This window comes from Callospermophilus lateralis, chromosome 7 (genome assembly GCF_048772815.1).
Source record: "Callospermophilus lateralis isolate mCalLat2 chromosome 7, mCalLat2.hap1, whole genome shotgun sequence".
Taxonomy (NCBI): domain Eukaryota; kingdom Metazoa; phylum Chordata; class Mammalia; order Rodentia; family Sciuridae; genus Callospermophilus; species Callospermophilus lateralis.
Window position 1 is genome coordinate 133,391,032 of NC_135311.1, and position 15,674 is coordinate 133,406,705.

At 60.8% G+C, this 15,674-nt stretch overlaps 2 protein-coding genes across 5 annotated transcripts; both read right to left on the bottom strand.

Moving 5' to 3' along the window:
- Nucleotides 1-6,933: 6,933 nt before the first annotated feature.
- Tmem82 (transmembrane protein 82) lies at nucleotides 6,934-10,898 on the bottom strand. Its single transcript, XM_076862644.2, has 6 exons — nucleotides 10,829-10,898; nucleotides 10,660-10,732; nucleotides 10,358-10,532; nucleotides 9,487-9,904; nucleotides 7,723-7,913; nucleotides 6,934-7,410 (listed from the first exon to the last, which is right to left on the bottom strand). Exons 1-6 carry the CDS (start codon nucleotides 10,896-10,898, stop codon nucleotides 7,321-7,323), a joined length of 1,017 nt encoding a protein of 338 aa, XP_076718759.2. The 3' UTR covers nucleotides 6,934-7,320.
- Nucleotides 10,899-11,694: 796 nt separating this feature from the next.
- On the bottom strand, nucleotides 11,695-15,518 carry Slc25a34 (solute carrier family 25 member 34). Of its 4 annotated transcripts, none has more exons than XM_076863336.1 (5): nucleotides 14,839-15,515; nucleotides 14,225-14,357; nucleotides 13,986-14,138; nucleotides 13,572-13,706; nucleotides 11,695-13,017 (listed from the first exon to the last, which is right to left on the bottom strand). In XM_076863336.1, the coding sequence occupies exons 1-5, from the start codon at nucleotides 15,265-15,267 to the stop codon at nucleotides 12,878-12,880; spliced, it is 990 nt and encodes a 329-aa protein (XP_076719451.1). In that variant the 5' UTR covers nucleotides 15,268-15,515; the 3' UTR covers nucleotides 11,695-12,877. The 4 variants fall into 4 exon arrangements, with proteins under 4 accessions (XP_076719451.1, XP_076719452.1, XP_076719453.1 ...); XM_076863337.1 differs by having other exon boundaries at nucleotides 14,225-14,290; nucleotides 14,839-15,507; XM_076863338.1 differs by lacking the exon at nucleotides 13,986-14,138 and having other exon boundaries at nucleotides 14,839-15,518.
- Between the last annotated feature and the right edge of the window lie 156 nt (nucleotides 15,519-15,674).

Genomic DNA, 15,674 nt, shown 5'->3' on the forward strand with positions numbered 1-15,674 from the left:
GAGGCTGAGGGACAAGGTCCAGGGCAGCAGCGAGGTTTGCTACCATCCGGGCTGCGGGGCGTTCGGCCCCTGCCGTCCACAGTGGAGGGCTTTGACCATGGACACTGGCTAGGCACTTCCTGCATGGGGGAGATGAGTCAGGAGCCAGCGGAACCAATCCAGATGCCATCAGTCCTGTCGCCACAGAACTTACAGGGAGGTGGGGAGATGGCGGCTATAAAGGAAATTAATATCACAATTGCTGATTACACTGTGCCATGAAGGAAGGGACTGAGACAGAAAAATGGGCGGGATGGGGCGAGGGTCTCTCTGAGGAGGTGGCACTTAACCTGCGATGGGTAGGAGCCAGGGAGTGGGGGAGGACAGGGGCTTTGAGGTCCGACCTGGCTGAACAGCTCTGGTGCTGACTGTGACCTTGGACCCTCTATCCCTCCCTGGGGAGGCCTTTCCTACCTGTGACCTGGGCAGCGCACGGTGGGTGCAGGCTTCCCTTTACAGAAGGTGGGGACACAGGGAGGAAAGGGCACACCTGGGTGTGGCCCACAGCGCTGAGGATTCCCGTGTCACTCTAGCCTGTGTCTGGAGCTTTAGTTCAGGGCAGGAGACCCGGGAAGCCTCCACTCTGCCTTGGGCAGGCTTCTCTGCTGTCTGAGGGAGCCTGAGGGAGCCGCCAGCCCAGGCTGTTGCGGGAAGTGCAGGGGGTGGAGAGCACCCCTCTGGTGTCTGTCCTGCAGCCTGCCTGCTAGGCCTCAGAGCAGTCCTGAGCACCCCTGTGGGCAGGGCCCTGTGCTGGGCAGGACAGGACAGTGGGAGTTCCCACAGGGTGGCCCCAGTACCCATCAGTATCTGAGGGATTCCAGCTCTGCTGTTTTCTCTGAGCTCCCTTTCTCCCACAGCCCAGGGCCAGCAGCGCTTTGTGGCCCCCTTGTGAAGATTCTTTTTTTCCAGGCCTGGAGACGGAACCAGGGTGCTGGACCACTGAGCTCCATCCTTAGACCTTTTTGTATTTTGAGACAGTTTTTGTATTTTGAGACACTAAGCTGTTGAGGGTAGCCTCGAACTTGCAATCCTCCTGCCTCAGCCTCCCAAGTTGCAGGGACTATGTGTGAGTGCCACTGCACCAGGCTCAAGCTCTGCACTATCATCACTTTTATTTAGGGGGTGGGGTACCAGGGATTGAACTCAGGGGCACTCAACCTCTGAGCTCCATCCCCAGCCCTATTTTGTATTTTATTTAGAGACAGGGTCTCACTGAGTTGCTTAGAGCCCCACCATTGTTGAGGCTGGCTTTGAACTCAGGATCCTCCTGCCTCGGCCTCCCTAGATGCTGAGATCACAGGTGTGTGCCATCGTGCCCAGCTTGTCACCACTCTTAAGACTCTACTGAAGGTTCTAGAGGGCTTGGGGCTTCTGTACATCCCACGGCTGCATCCCAAGGCCGCTGCCTTGCGATGTGCCTTTAGTGAACCCCAGTGTCCTAACCCTGAGAACAAACAGGTGGAAACAAAGGGAGAAAGATAAAGAAAGGGCCATGGGTCAGCCCTGGCAGGGTCCCCTGAGGTCATCCCACGGTCAGGATCGAGGGCCGTTGCCACAGTCTCTGGCTGGGCACAAATCACGAGTCTCCACACAGCTTGTAGATTCAAACAGCAATTCTTTATTCCCGATCTCACACCGGCCGTCTACAAACACGCTCTGGGGGAATCCACGTTCTCTGCCCAAATCCACTCTCTCCCAAAATCCACTCTCTGCCCAAATCCACTCCACATGGGCTTCTGTCTCCCAAAATATACTGTCTGACCCTAAGCACTCAAGAGGAACTCAGCAGCAGGATACGCCCTATTCTAAAGGGGGAACACCCTAAACACGGATCCTGCCCTGGTCCTTGAGCAAGGTCACCTTTCAGAAGTCCTTCCACTAGACAGCATGGGAGTAAGCTGGCAAGGAATTTGTCATACCTACTTGGCTGATGGCTCCCAGCAGGCCGTGGGCTCCTCAGTGTATTTCAGGAGAGACCTTCCTGCAGCAGCCCAGGCTGGCGGGGACTGACTTGTGGAGGGAGCCCCCACCCCACGGGATGGTCACCTTGATGGTTGTGAAGAGGACCAACTCGGGTCAAATCCCCCTGCCCGACTTGAAGGAGGGGATAAACTAGTGACTGAGGAAGCTGGCAGAGGGCGCCTGGCTCTCCTGGCAAGGTCACCAGCAGCAAAGGGGGACGCAGCGCTGTTTCCCGCTCATCTCTGCTTGGAGGTCCCCCCCCCCAGCCCCTCTCTCGAGCTCTTGGTTTGCGGCCTCCTTCACCTTTCACTCAGAATAAAGTCTCTCACTTGGCTTTTTGCGTCTGACTCGGAGGTTTTCATCTGGACACAAGAACCAACTGAGGGTTGGAGCTGCAGTTCCCTGGTCTCCTGTGACCCACGACCCTGAGGAAGTCACTTACTCCTGCTCCGCCTCAACCTCAGCTTTGTCCTGGGGAGGCAGACCTGCATCCGCTCCCTGCGAGGCCGTGAGAAGGCCGGGTCCTACAGCCAGGAGAACGCTCCTCCAGGGTGGCCAGGCTGAGGAAGGAGGAGGGCAAGTTCAAGACCAGCCTCGGCGATTTAGTGAGACCCTGTCTTCAAATAAAAAATAAAAACGTCAGGGGACGTGGCTCGTGGGGAGCGCCCCTGGTTCCATCCCCAGTGCAAAAAAGAGAAGAAAAAAAAGCAATTCCTGACGGGGAGTTGGCCCATGAATGACGAACTGCCAGGGACTCAGCTGTCCCCCGGGGAGAAGCCTGGGGGAGGCGGCAGAGGGGAGGTCTGGCCTCTTCCTCCCTGTCCCCTCTGACATGGCCCCTGCCTCTGCCTCCCGCCTGGGCAGGGTCTCCTTCCTCAAAGTGCTCCCTGGCCCTTCCCCTCAGAAGGGCGTGCTGAAGCTGAGTTGTGTCCACTGTGGGGCTCTAGAGGCCCTGGTCAGGGTCCAGGCTTAGTATCCTACCTCCTCATCTTCTCCAATATCTCAGCAAAGGGGGACCCGGGCACAGAGTGACTCGCTCAAGGCCACGTCCACTAGTGAGTGCGCTTTGTTCAATCCAGGCCCCTTTCTTTACCTACTGGACCAAGTTCGTAGGGAAGTGTTCAAAAGCCCAGGGGGATGTGACCTGGCCATCCCCACCCCAGGCCCCAGGCCTGTGTCCCCTGCCTCACCCAGCAGGGTCCCCAGCTTCCCCAGACCTGGCAGTGACTAGTGTCTGGGCCTTAATCTCCTCCGGGCTGGAGGCTGAGCCAGCTCTGGGAGGCTGATTCCATGGCCTCTGTCCAGAGCCAGTACAGGCTCCAGAGAGGGGTGACAGTGTTGGAGGGCCAGGAGGGTCCCTGAGGCTCAGGACTGGGAGCGCTTCCCTGGCGTGGGCCTGTGGGCCAGAGCCCCTCTGCCGCAGAGAGCAAAGAATTCTGGTGTCAGCCGCATGGGAGGGTCCTAGAGACCCCCAGTTCTCAGTTATTTGCCTCGGCAGAGACCCTGTTCCCTCACCAATCCCAGCCTCCTCCTCCTGGAGCCCCATCCTATTGGGAACCTCTGCTCCCAGTAATATCCACCCCCACCTCGAATCCCTGAGACCCCTCCTTCCAAAAGTAGGATGGGCTGGCCCCTGGGGCTGCCCGTTGCCCTCTCACTTCTCTCTTACCCCAGGGTGACCTGACTGAGAAGCTAATGAAACCCAGGCTCAGGATGTCCTGGCTCCTGTGAGGACTGGGGGCTGCTGGGAGCTATGGAGTGTTGTAGGCAGGGAGCGGGGCCAAGTTCTGCTCGGGAAGCATTTCCTTGAAATGTTCCTGGCACACTACCCAGAGAGATGTCAGGAGGAAGGACTCAAGTCTCTGAGTCTCCAATAATTGATTGTGCTTTCCTTTCTCATTCCAAATAAATATCCCTCTTCAGAAGAGTTTCATATGATTTTTCCTAAAGGGGTCCTTAAAATGGATTTGCCCACCTCAGTGACAGCCACGCCCACCCTTCCCAGTCCCTCCGACCACTCTGGAGTCCTAAGACCCCCGCGGGCTTCAGCCACCCGCCTTGGCCTGTGAACCTATCATCTCACCGGGGTGATTCCAGGTGCTCCCAGACTGGTTGTCCTGTTTCCAAACTGTCTATTCCAAAAGCAGCTTTGAGAGGAATCCTTTGAAAGTGTGCATCAGCTTTAGTCACTTCCATGAATAAAACCCTCCCCTGGCTCCCAACACGGGGAAAAAAATCCCAACACTGGTTTTGTCCCTGAGTGGTCTGGCCCTGCCCTCCTGCAACCGAGTCCTCTGTGAGGCTTCCATAATGCTCCAGCGCTGCTCCTGCCCCAGGGCCTTTGCTCCTGCTGATCCCTCAGCCCTTGACAGTCTTCCCTCGGTTTCTTGCCTGGCTCGCTCCCACACTCCGCACAAATATCCTCCTCACCTCAAAGTGGCCCTCCAAGGAAGGCAGCTTCTGAACTGTCCCCAGGACCCTACCTCCTGGGATTCACCATGTGGCAGTTCAGAGGTTGATGGAGACCAGACTTACTTAGAATATGGCAAAGACACTGGGATGCACTGTCAGTATTGGGTTGTCCCTTGCTCCCTCTGAGGGAATCCAGCTGCCATGTTCTGGGACAAGGAGTTGCGGGAAGTCCCCAGCCTTGATGGCACTGCAGCCCCAGCTGACCCCTGAGTGCAACCGGCGAGAAACTCTGAGCCAGACGGTCCAGCTGAGCTGCACCCAGATTCCCGAGTCAAAGAAAAAGCAAGACAATAAGTGTCCATTGTTTTAATGCTGATTTCTGGGGCTATTTGTTACACAGCATGCGTAACAGAGACAGCCTGGCGCCCGTCATGCGCCCTCACCCCTTACCCAGCTTGAGGCCTCTCCAGCAGTTCTAGTTACCACTTGCTATCACCTTGTTTCTGTCCTTGCAGGGGGACCTCCGTGAGGCCAGGGCTGTGCCCAGGAGGTCCATTCAGCGGTCCATCCATCACCTCAGCATTCTGGCCACACAGCTGCCCAGCAGCCACTGACTGAAGGAGTAAGTGAAGGAGCGCAGGACCCCCGGGGGTCTCAGGAGGGGCAGGCCAGCTCACCCCAGGCACCACCTACTCTAAGCAGGGACTGGGGACCCTGGCCTCACCTGGTCTTTATCTCTGCCATCTGGGAGGGGAACCCAGGGCCTGCGCCTGTCAGGCAGGTGCTCTGCCCTGAGTCCCAGCCCCGTCTGTTCAGAAGGATGTCACCCCACGGAGAGCCGGAGAGCCGGAGCCCCGGGGTCCCTGGGGGAGAACCAGTCTGGCCCTCAGGTTTCACCCAGACCCTGGTTCAGATTGCCCCAAGCCCTGGGGACCTAAGGCCATCTTCACTCCATTGGTGTGGAGATTTGCTGAACGCCTCACTGAAAGATTGGGACCCGGGGCTGGAATAGAATTCTTTTCTTATCAAATTATTTTGTGAGAATTATTTTGTGTCTGACAAGGGTCTAAAAATCAGATGGCTTTGTTTGGAAAACAGTCTCTGTGCCCATAAAAGGGAAAAGACTTCTGGGTCCAGTCGCCACCCCCCAAACCCTGTCCCCAATGGGTCCCAGTCTGTGCCAGGGCCTAAGAGACTGGGTCACCTTCCAGCAAAAACACCCAGCCCTGGTTGGAGCCCAGAGTCCAGTTTGGGCTTGGCGGGGGCTGGCCCTGTTCCCACCCAGCTGAGTCATTTCCGCCGACACCCCGCGGGTTTCCTGCCCAGAGGGAAGGGGGCTCTGGGTTCTGTCCTGGGGGAGGGTTGTGCCCTAGCTGTCCAAGGGCGGCCATTCATGGGGGAACGGGTGGAAACCTCCGGGTCCAGCCCTGGGTAGAGCCTGTCCTGAATCCCAACACGGAGTGCGGAGTGGAGAATTCAAGACCACCCCGACCCACCTGCTCCCAAGCAGCAGCCCCCAGGTGGCCAGGGTGGTTTCCTTCTCCAGGTTTCAGCTCTTCCCTGCCAAGCCCAGACGACCTTGACTCTCCCACCCGTGGAGGCTGATGGCAGTGGGGTTCCTCAGTACCCTGAGTGGGGGCCCTTGATCCCCAAGAAACCCAATCACCCTGTGGACTGGATGTCCTGCCTGTCCAGGGGCCTCAGGCTAACCCTGGACAAAAGGTAGCCAGAACCACATTCCAGAGCAGGCCGGCCCTGTTCACTTCCTGGATCCCACATCTCCAACCAGAAGAGGGAGCCAGGAACCCACAAAGCACTTGTGCCCTGGAGTCAGACTGCCTGCATTCAAATCCTGAAGCTTACTCCCTCCTGTGTGCCCTTGAGCAAGTTCTTTAACCTCTCTGGGCCTTGGCTTCTAAATCTGTAAAAAGAGATAACAGTTATGGCCTCTTGGGGTTGAGGACAAAATGAAAGGGGATAAAAAAAGTACCCGGCTCGAGGTAAGCCCCCACACCTGGTAGTAATTCTTCCCACAGGCTCAGAGAGCGCCATAGGAAGGCAGGCAGAGGAGCTGTGCCCAGAGCGTTGGTCTCCCTGATCTTGGCCCTGAACAGGAATGAGATGGGAAGGATCCTCATGGTCTTATACAAGACAGTCTTGGGATTCAGGGCAGGCTGTATCCAGGGCACCCAAGAGCACAAGAGGCCTTAGGGGGCCCTCTCCAGCTGGTTCTCAGTGTGGGATGGGACACTGTCCACCTAAGACTGCAGGTGGGTGCCAGACTATGTGTCCAGCCTCCCACCTCCTTGGCCACCTCAATACTACACCCTCCACGCCACCCCTGGGCGCCCTTCCTCTGTCTGCAAGGAGCCCTGTTCCCCAGGAACACACTGAGCCTGAGCCAGCCCTGAGGAGCCTACCCCAGGACTCCAATTGCTGTGTGGCTTCTGAAAACCTCTTTCCCTTTCTGTGTCTTTGAGATTCTGAGCACTTTAAGAAAATCATATTTAGGGGCTGGGGTTGTGGCTCAGAGGTAGAGCGCTCACCTAGCACAGGCGAGGCCCTGGGTTCGATCCTCAGGACCACATAAAAATAAATAAGTAAAGTAAAGGTATTGTGTTCATGTACAACTAAAAGAATTCTTTAAAAAAGAAAATCATCATCTTTATTGTTCATGGAGGGGTAAAGGGGTCAACCAACCTGAGGATGCGGTTGGCCCCCATCCTCCCAACCCTGGCAAGAAGTCAGTCACTGCCCATCAGGGAAGGGTTAACTCAGGGCCTCCAGGGCCCCCATCCCCCAACCCTCCCCTTCCTCCAGGGGGTGGGGGCCAGCCCTGTGGCTGTGTCTCCAGGCAGTGTCCCAAGGTCAGGCCTTGCTGGTCAGCCCCTGCGGGCCTGAGACAGGTCAGGAGGGGGCGGTCTTCTGGGACCCAGGGGGTGTGGAGGGCAGGGGCTGGCTGGCAGCTGGTGCTGAAGGCGTCTGGGACGGAAAGCCCTGGGGAAGGCGGGGGAGGGGATCAAGAGGCCACCCACTTCCCCTCCCCCTGGGGGCCTCAGACCCCCACTCATCCCAGACCCTCCTCCCCCGGGGCCTCTGAGTGCAGGCTGCTGCGGGCCGTGGGCGTTCCTAGTGACCTAGGGGACGACTCAGGCTGGCACGGGACGGGGCAGGAGAGATCTCAGCTCCCTCCGCCCTCCACCAAGAGAGGTCACCCTGGCTCTCTTTCACCTTGGGCCTCTGGAGGCGCCAGGGACTGTTTGGGGCAGGGTGCTCGGGCCTGGGGGACCCGGGGTGCATGGAGCTCACCTGGATCTGGCAAAGGTCAAGCAGGGCGCGGACGCCCACCAGGCACCAGAGCTCGCCCAGCAGGGAGACGAGGATGCCCAGGAGGTCCATCCAGCGGCCGACGGTCAGCAGCAGTACAAAGAGGCCGCCCATGCGCACCAGCACCGTCTGCACCTGGCTCTGCAGGCTGAAGCGCTGCTGCCGCTGCTCCTCTGTGGGAGGGGTGCACCTGTCACCGCCTGCCGCGCACCAGGCCCCACTCAGACGTCCGCTGGAGCCACATGGGCCTCTCAGCTCTCGCCTCCCCTTGCTGCCCCCTCCATCCACCCCTCTCTCTGAGCACCCACAGGGTGCTGGGCACGCCGGCCAGGGCTGCCCGTCCACCTGCTGGCCTCCCACTGGCCCAGGACAGAGCCCCGCAGTTGCGGGGTTGACCCGATTCTCTTTCCCACACAGCGACGTCTGATCCTTCAGCAAGCCCAGTCCTCCACGCACGTCCCCAACTCCCATGGCTCCTCTGGGTCCAGGCCACCTCCCCAGGCAGCTCCTCCTAGGGCTCCTGTTCTTTATTTTCTTGGGGCTGAGGATGGAACTCAGGGTCTCCTGCATGCTAGGCAAGCGCTCTGCCACCAAGTTACACCCCCAGTCCTTTGGCTTCTGTCCCTGCCCCTACCATCCAGTGTCTACTGACCTGCTAAAGTGACCTTCTAAACATGTCCAGGAGATGAAATCATCCCTCTGTTTACAACCTTCTCAGGACTTTCTTCTGCATTTGAAAATCCAAACCCAGACCTGGGCCTTACCAGATCCTGCCTGATTTGGCCTCAGCCCACTCCCAACGTCACCGTGTCTCTAACTTGATCCTGCTCACTACCCCAACCATCCTGGCTTCCTTTTAGTTCATGGAGTTTGCCAGGCTTATTCCCAACCCAGGGCCTTTGCACTTGCAGTTCTCGCTGCCTGAACACCTCCCTCCCCCTGCCTTTCCTATACTATCTCTATTCTTCAGCCAGGGCTCTTCCCTAGAGACCAGATCAGACCACAGCACTCTCCCCTGCTGGGAACCCTGCAGTGGTCTCTCAGCAGACCGCCCAACCTGGCTGGCCAGGGCCTTCAGTTAGGCTCTTAAGAACCTAAGCACAGCCTGTAATCTCAACAGCTCAGAAGCCTGAGGCAGAAGGATTTCGAGTTCAAAGGCAGCCTCAGCAACGAGGTGCTAAGCAACTCAGTGAAAAATAAAATACAAAACAGGGCTGGGAATGTGGCTCAGTAGTTAAGTGCCCCAGAGCTCAATCCTAGGAACCAACATAAAAGGAAACAAAGCAGGCTAGACGTGGTGGCACACACTTGTAATCCAGCAACTTGGAGGCTAAGGCAGGAGGATAGCAAGTTTGAGGCCAGTCTCAGCAACTTTTAGCAAAAAGAAAAAAAAAAAAAAAAAACTGGCCAGCCTCACCGCTTCCCAGTGCCCTTTGGTTGACAGCTGCACTGGCCTTCTGTCCATGGTTTGATGGTACGGTGCCCTCCTCAGTCTGGGCTTTGGCACATGTGACTCTCTGCCCACAGTCCCCCTCAGCCTCACCTCTCAGAGGGCCCTGCCCAGCTTTGGAGACCAAACCAGGCACTCGCTCCTCGGGGCTTCCCCGGCAGGCTGAATCTGCCCTGAGTGGCCTGTGCGCCTTCTGCCCCTGGGTCGGTGCCCTGGGATGACAGGGCTGGGCCCGCGGCTGGGCCACACAGTGGGCTGTGCCTGCAATCAGAGGAACCCCGCCCCTGGGCCCTCACCCTGCATGTGGATGACCAGCAGCGTGTAGCAGATGGTGAGTGGGGTCCAGAAGCGCACGGCCTCCGAGGTGCTCAGGAAGTCCTGGTTGATGAGGACCACGGCCGCCAGGTCGCCCACGGCAAAGGCCACGGCCAGGGCCCGGCCCAGCAGCCGAGGAAGGCCATGAGCCCCGGCCAGCAGGCCCAGGCAGACCCCGCAGTAGTGCTGGGCGCTGTGCAGCTCGTAGAGGCGGCAGACGTGGTGGTGGAGGCGCCGGGCGCCTGAGCTGAGCAGCGCGGCCAGCCCGAGGCTCAGCAGCAGGTTGAGGGTGCTGTGCGGGGCGCCCTCCTGCAGGACGCTCAGGGCGCAGGCCAGCCCGCAGCCCAACGAGAACTGGCTCAGCAGGAACAGCTGCAGCCGCTCTGCGCTCCGGGAGCCCTGCTGGGGCCGACAGGAGGAGGGTGGCCGGCAGGTGGCAAAGGCTCCACTCTGTGGGAGGCCAGAGCCCCCAGGGACCTTGGGACCGTTCCCAAAGAGAGCCTGTTGGTTCAGGCCGAGCCCCTGCGGGACCCTTCCTCTCGCCCGCGTCCCAGCCTCCAAGAGCTGCTGTCACATCTGACGCTGGATGTTGGCCATGGATGAGCCGATGAGGGTCACAGGGACCCCATGGCCGTGAGCATCAAATGAGACGTAGCCTCGGAGTACTTAGTGCAGGGCCTGGCACGCGGGAAGCTCAGGTCACGGAACTGTCCCGATGTGCTGGGGACTGGGATCTGGGCCATCAAAACCCGAGGGAACCACCCGCAGCCTCTTCTCCATCTTAGGGAAAAGGGGGCCCAGCTTCCCTGTTCCAGGGGTGACACGAGGGCCTGCAGGGACCCCCAGCCTCACCTTGCCCAAAGACAGCAGCGTGGACACAGCCCGGAGGGAGAACTCGAGCACCACCAGGGCGGCCACCCGGGACCCCACCACGGTCAGGAACAGAGCCAGCCCGGCCAGGTGCAGGGCCTCCAGCCAGGCCCACTGGGCCCGCAGCCGCTCCTTTTCGGGCTGCCGCTTAGGGTCACTGTGGAGGAGAGTGGGCAGAGGAGCAAGACCACCCTCCCGGGCCTCAGGAAGGGTTGCGAGGCCCCAGGGAGGAGGCCAGGGAGGACGGTGGAGGGACTCCAGTGGGATGGGGCGTGGGCACTCACTTGGCACAGCCCACAAAAAAGTAGACTTTCAGGAGGCTGTTCAGGACGGAGACACCGAAGGCCCCCACGAGGCCTGCAGGGGGGCGGGGAGGCAGCAGGTGTGGGCTGGGAGGGAGGGAGGGAGGGGACGGCTGGGGGGGGGGGCAGGTGGCACGGAGGAGGGGCTCACCTTGCAGGAGGCTGTCCAGGAGGCTGGAGCCCCACTCCAGGGAGGGGAGCCAGGAGCGGAGGGAGAACATGGCAGCCGGACCTGGCCCCAGCCTCCAGCCAGGTCTGCACAGGGACGGACCCAATAATGACGCCACTGGCCAAAGGTGTCAGTGGAGGGCAGGGGAGGAGCCGGGAGGGTCAAAGGCCCAGGGAGGGAGGAGAGCTGGGGCGTTAACCCTCTGGGCTGCTTGCAGGAGTGTAAGGCCCAGCTGGCTCCACAGCAGCCTGGGGTGGCGAAGGGGTGTCCCTGGGCTGGGCTCCAGTCTCTGTGCCTGATAAAGTCTGGTGTCCACTTGCCTTACCCTCCCAGAGAGCTTGGCCATACCGTGCTTTCCTGAAGCCCCCGGGCCTCCGCCTGCCCTGCCTCTCCTCTCATCCTAGGGGTTGAAGTAGGGGCTCCCTCCCCCACAGCCTGAGGTCTGGGACCTCTCCCCTAGGGCCTGAGGTTAGGCTCTGCCCCCTTATCCTGAGGTCTGGGGCCTCCCCCATGCTGAGCGTGGCTTTCCCACGAGGGCTGGTGGCCCAGCTTCCTGAAGCCTCAGCTCTGGCTCCGCCCTTTCAGCAGGCGGCCTCCAATCTCTGGCAGCCTGGGCTGGGGTCCTGCCCGAGCCCTCCCCTGCCTGAACCCTCCCCTGCCTGGGCCCCCGGCTGCCCATCCTGATATTCCCCCCCCCCGCCCGTGTCCACTAGGTGGCAGCCTTGCCTGGCCAGGCAGGGTGGGGCTGGCCACTGGAAACCCTTCTTGGGCTCCCTTCCCAGATGGGAGCAGGTGGTCCTGGTGGGGACTCAGGGGTGGGGCAACGGAGGCTGCGGTGGAGGAAGTCCTTGAGGTAAACAAAGTAGAAACCTTTATTGTTTGGAGTGTGCAGTGGGGCTGCCTCCAGGGCCCGATCTTCACACCCAGGGATTCCGGGGAGGCTGCACCAACCAGGCCAGTCCTGCCGGCCAGGGAGCTGGGGTTCCCTCGGCAGTGCCAAGGTCAGTTCAGGCCTGTGGTAGGAGTGTGGCTGCTGCTGGAGGAAGGGCCGGGGCCTGCTGTTGGCCCTGTCCCTGGCTGTGCCCGCCACTCACCTGGGCAGCCATCCCTTTCCTGGACCTCAGCCTCCTGGTCTGAACCACAGGCTCCCTGAGCTTCCTTTCGGAATCATCCGAACATGTGCAACTGCGGGGTCTCAGCGCCAGCTCTCAGGTGAGGTCTAGGCTGAATCGCGTCCCTATATCCCCTGGTCCCGCGCATACTCTGAGGCCCCACCCCCAGGACTTGGGATGGGCCTGCAGTGCAGACAGGGCTAATCATCCTTTAGTAAAGGTGAGGTCACTGGAGTGGGCCCGAGAGCAATGTGACCTGCGTCCTTGTAAGAGGACATTAGGACACAGTTACACCAGGGGACACCTATGAGGGACCCAGGGAGATGGCAGTTGGTTGCTAGCCAGGGGGAGAGGTCAGGAGAACCCAGCCCTGGGCTCGGATGTGGTGCAGCGAGGCCCTGGGCTCCGGCCCCAGCGTGGAGAGGAAGGAGGACCAAGCGGCGGCCCTGCGATCTCAGACTTCAGGCCTCCAGGTGGGAGAAAACGAGTTCCCAGTTCAAGCCCCTGAGTCCGTGGCCCCTTCAGGGCAGCCCTAGTGAACAGCCCTGCGTCCCCACACCAGTCTCAGCTGCAGAAGTGAAGGAGGGTTCGCTGGATTCGCTGCTGTTGGGGACCCAGGGGCCGAGACAGTTCGGTCACTCGGCTCGGTGCTGCTCACCCAGGTCATTCAGCCAGGACTCAGAGAGAAGGACAGGGGCCACTCTGAGCAGATGCTCAGGGTGGGTTGGGTGGGCCACCGTTGTCCACACGCTGCCCCCACCTGTGGCAGGGCCGGGCCTGTGGTCTGCTCTGGGATGGCCGGTCTCATGGAGGAAGGACATCGCTTCTGGCCAAGTGTCAAGCCGTGCCAGGCTGTGGGGTGGGGGACGAGGCCTAGGTGCCCTGGTGTTGGGCCCCCCGCCGGGCCAGTTTCCGCAGCTCATCCCAGAAGAGCATGCTGAGGATGGTGTGCGGACCCAGGCGCAGATAGGCAGGGCCCAGGCCCTTGTAGAGCGCCAAGGGTCCCTCCTGTTGACAGATCTTCACCAAGCAATCCACGAGGCCCCCATACAGCTGGCCCTGTGGATAGACATGGACGGGTCACTGTAAGGGCTGTGAGGCCCCAGCTGGCACAACTGGGAAACTGGCATGTCTGTGTGTCCAGGGCTTCTGCTGGTATATCAGAATGCACTGGTCCCCAGCGGGGCAGGTGCAGAAAGGTGATGCTGTAGGTTGTGACATTAGGAAGAAGGCCTCTTCCTTCAGGCAGACACAGCCCGCTGCCAGGGCTCTCAGCCTGTCTAGAGGCACACGGGCACCCTGGTTTTGGGCACATCTGTGAGACTGGCAGTGCCATGGGAAGACCATGATTCCAATCCCAAGTCTCCCACTTAGCAGCTGAGTGACTGCAGGCAAATCACTTGACCTCTCTGAGCCTCAATTTCCTCTTCAGGAAAAAGAATAATAGCTGGATGTTGAAGTGCTTGGCGGTACCTGGTTCACAGCTGCTCATCAAACAAGCCTAGGTGACATGCGTGTGTGCCACATGTGTCCCCCAGGCTCTGCTGTGCCTGTGTGTATTGGGGGGTTGATCCCAGCTCCCCACATCCTCCCCAACCCTGTTCCCTGCTCACCCTGCCAGCTCCATCCACAGGCTGATTGTACAGCCGCGTGCTGACCACGTCGAAGGGGGTCATGACAGCAGCCACCGCTATGCTGCTGATCATGCCTCCAGCCAGGGCCACCAGCCAGCTGTCCTCTGGGAGCCACTGTGGGGACAGCACAGACATCTGACCCCAGCAGCTGCCCTCATCCACCCACATGGTGACCCCCAGCACACAAGGTGGAGGGGCTGGTCAGGGAGGAGGCCATGCCGCCCAACACCTGAGCTCCTTCACAGCCTCATGGTCACACTGCTGTCAACTCCTGCTGGGCCCAAGGCTCAGGGTCACAACATGGATGGCAGAGCCAGGGCTCCCAGCTTCCTCAAGGGGCCCCATCTGTCACCACCCTGGACTTTTTGTGGGGAAGGAGTCCCCAGCCCTCACCTGCTGCTCCTGCACCCAGGCCTTGGCGGAGGCAAAGGTGGCCAGCTGGGCGGCCGAGCCCACCATCACTCGGGGCACAGCCCCGCCCACGCCCCGCCACAGCCCCAGCAGGCCCTGCTGCCGCCAGATGGTCTCCAAGGCACCCAGGACACTCTGCGGGGAGAGGGTGGGAGGTCCCTGGTCAGCTCCGCCCGGCCTGGAGCAGGAACAGTCCAGGGAGTCCAGGGCCGGGGGCTCACCTGGTGCTGGTGCTGATGCCCCACTGCCACCGCAGCCATCGTCTGCGCCTGCAGCTGGGTCTTGACCTATGGGAGCAGGGGGCAGAGCCTGCAATGCCAGCTGGTCGTGGGAGGGGCCCTCTGCAGTGTGTCCCTGAAACCCAGATGTCTCTGGTCTGTACATCCTGGGCTCCAGGGCGAGACTCCAGTCTGCCTGTGTTGCATCTTGGTGGGACTCAGGGCAAGTCACTTAACCTTCTCTGAGACCAGGTTTTGTCACTCCTGGAGGACTGAGTGACATGGTGACTGCAGAGTGCCCAGACCAGGACAGGAGGCCTCACCCAGTGCCAGCTCTCATTCTTAACTCACACCAGGCCATGCAGAGGAAACGGGACCAAGCCAGGTTTGAACTGGCACATCTACTGCCACCCTCTGCCCCCTTCCTTGGTTCAGGAGCAGCAGTGTAGGGACCCCAGGGGAGCAAGGGTCAGGGCAAGGGACGGATTCCAGGCCTGGGCCAGATATTCCCAGGCAGCAGCCCCACCCAGCTTGCCCCACCCTAGTGGGGCCACAAAGCCCTGGTGACTGCAAAGTCCCTGTGGGATCGAGTCCCAGGGTGGAGAGCAGGCACTCACCAGGTAGGCAGGGCTCCCCACGAAGGCTCCCAGTGCCCCAGCCACGGCGCCAGCGACCACGATGCCACCTGGCTGCTGGGTGAGGCCAGCTTGGCCTGCCAGGCTGTAGCAGTAGAAGCGGACACCGTTCATGAGGCCCTGGTAGAGGAGGCCGGCGGCCAGCCCCTTCTGCAGGCCCCTCAGCCCATCTGCGCGGGCCACAGCAGCCACAGAGGCCATGAGACCCCGGTAGGGCCGCGGGTAGGTGCCCCGGGCTTGCAGCTCCCCCTGCAGCTGCAGCCGCGTCTTCACCACCTCCAGGGGGTTGGTGAACACGCAGGCCAGGCAGCAGGCCGAGGCGCCCAGCACCAGGTCCACGGCCGGGGGCACCGTCTCCACCGCCTCTGGGCCAGCCGGCTGAGCCTGGGTCAGGGGCGAGGCGTGAGCCATAGGGTGGCGGTGTTGGTGTTTAGGCTGTCTGCACCCCTGCTGGACCACAGGGCTGGGGACCGAGGGGGTTCGGGGCCATGTCTAGAGGACAGTTCCCGGTATGTCTGGCAGCTCCGGTTCGCCCTTGGTCTATCTTGGAAATCCACCTGCTCAGCCTGCTCCGCGGACCAGGGTCTGTTGGAGCCCAGAACACGCCCCCTCCAGCTCCAACCAATCCCGGCCTGCTCAGGCTGGGGCGGGGCTGGACCCTGGGATCTGGGGGAAAGTTCACTTGGGACTGGAAGGAGAGTGGGGGCGGGGCAAAGCTGCCCATAGCAGGGCACCTCCTCCTGCCCCATCGTCTTCCTGTCCCCCTCTAGGCCCGTACTGCCCCAGCTCCGAGCCCCAGCTCCGAACCCCAGGCACGA

Bases quoted from the DNA above. Each gene is read 5' to 3' on its own strand.
- Tmem82 (XM_076862644.2), bottom strand. From the start codon at position 10,898: ATGTTCTCCCTCCGCTCCTGGCTCCCCTCCCTGGAGTGGGGCTCCAGC. The intron at 10,733-10,828 runs GTGAGCCCCTCC...GCCCCCCTGCAG, and splicing joins CCTGGACAGCCTCCTGCAAG to GCCTCGTGGGGGCCTTCGGT. The intron at 7,411-7,722 runs GTGAGCTCCATG...CGCCTTCCCCAG, and splicing joins TTGACCTTTGCCAGATCCAG to GGCTTTCCGTCCCAGACGCC.
- Slc25a34 (XM_076863336.1), bottom strand. From the start codon at position 15,267: ATGGCTCACGCCTCGCCCCTGACCCAGGCTCAGCCGGCTGGCCCAGAG. The intron at 14,139-14,224 runs GTGAGCCCCCGG...CTCTCCCCGCAG, and splicing joins GGCATCAGCACCAGCACCAG to AGTGTCCTGGGTGCCTTGGA. The intron at 13,018-13,571 runs GTGAGCAGGGAA...GTCTATCCACAG, and splicing joins CTGTGGATGGAGCTGGCAGG to GGCCAGCTGTATGGGGGCCT.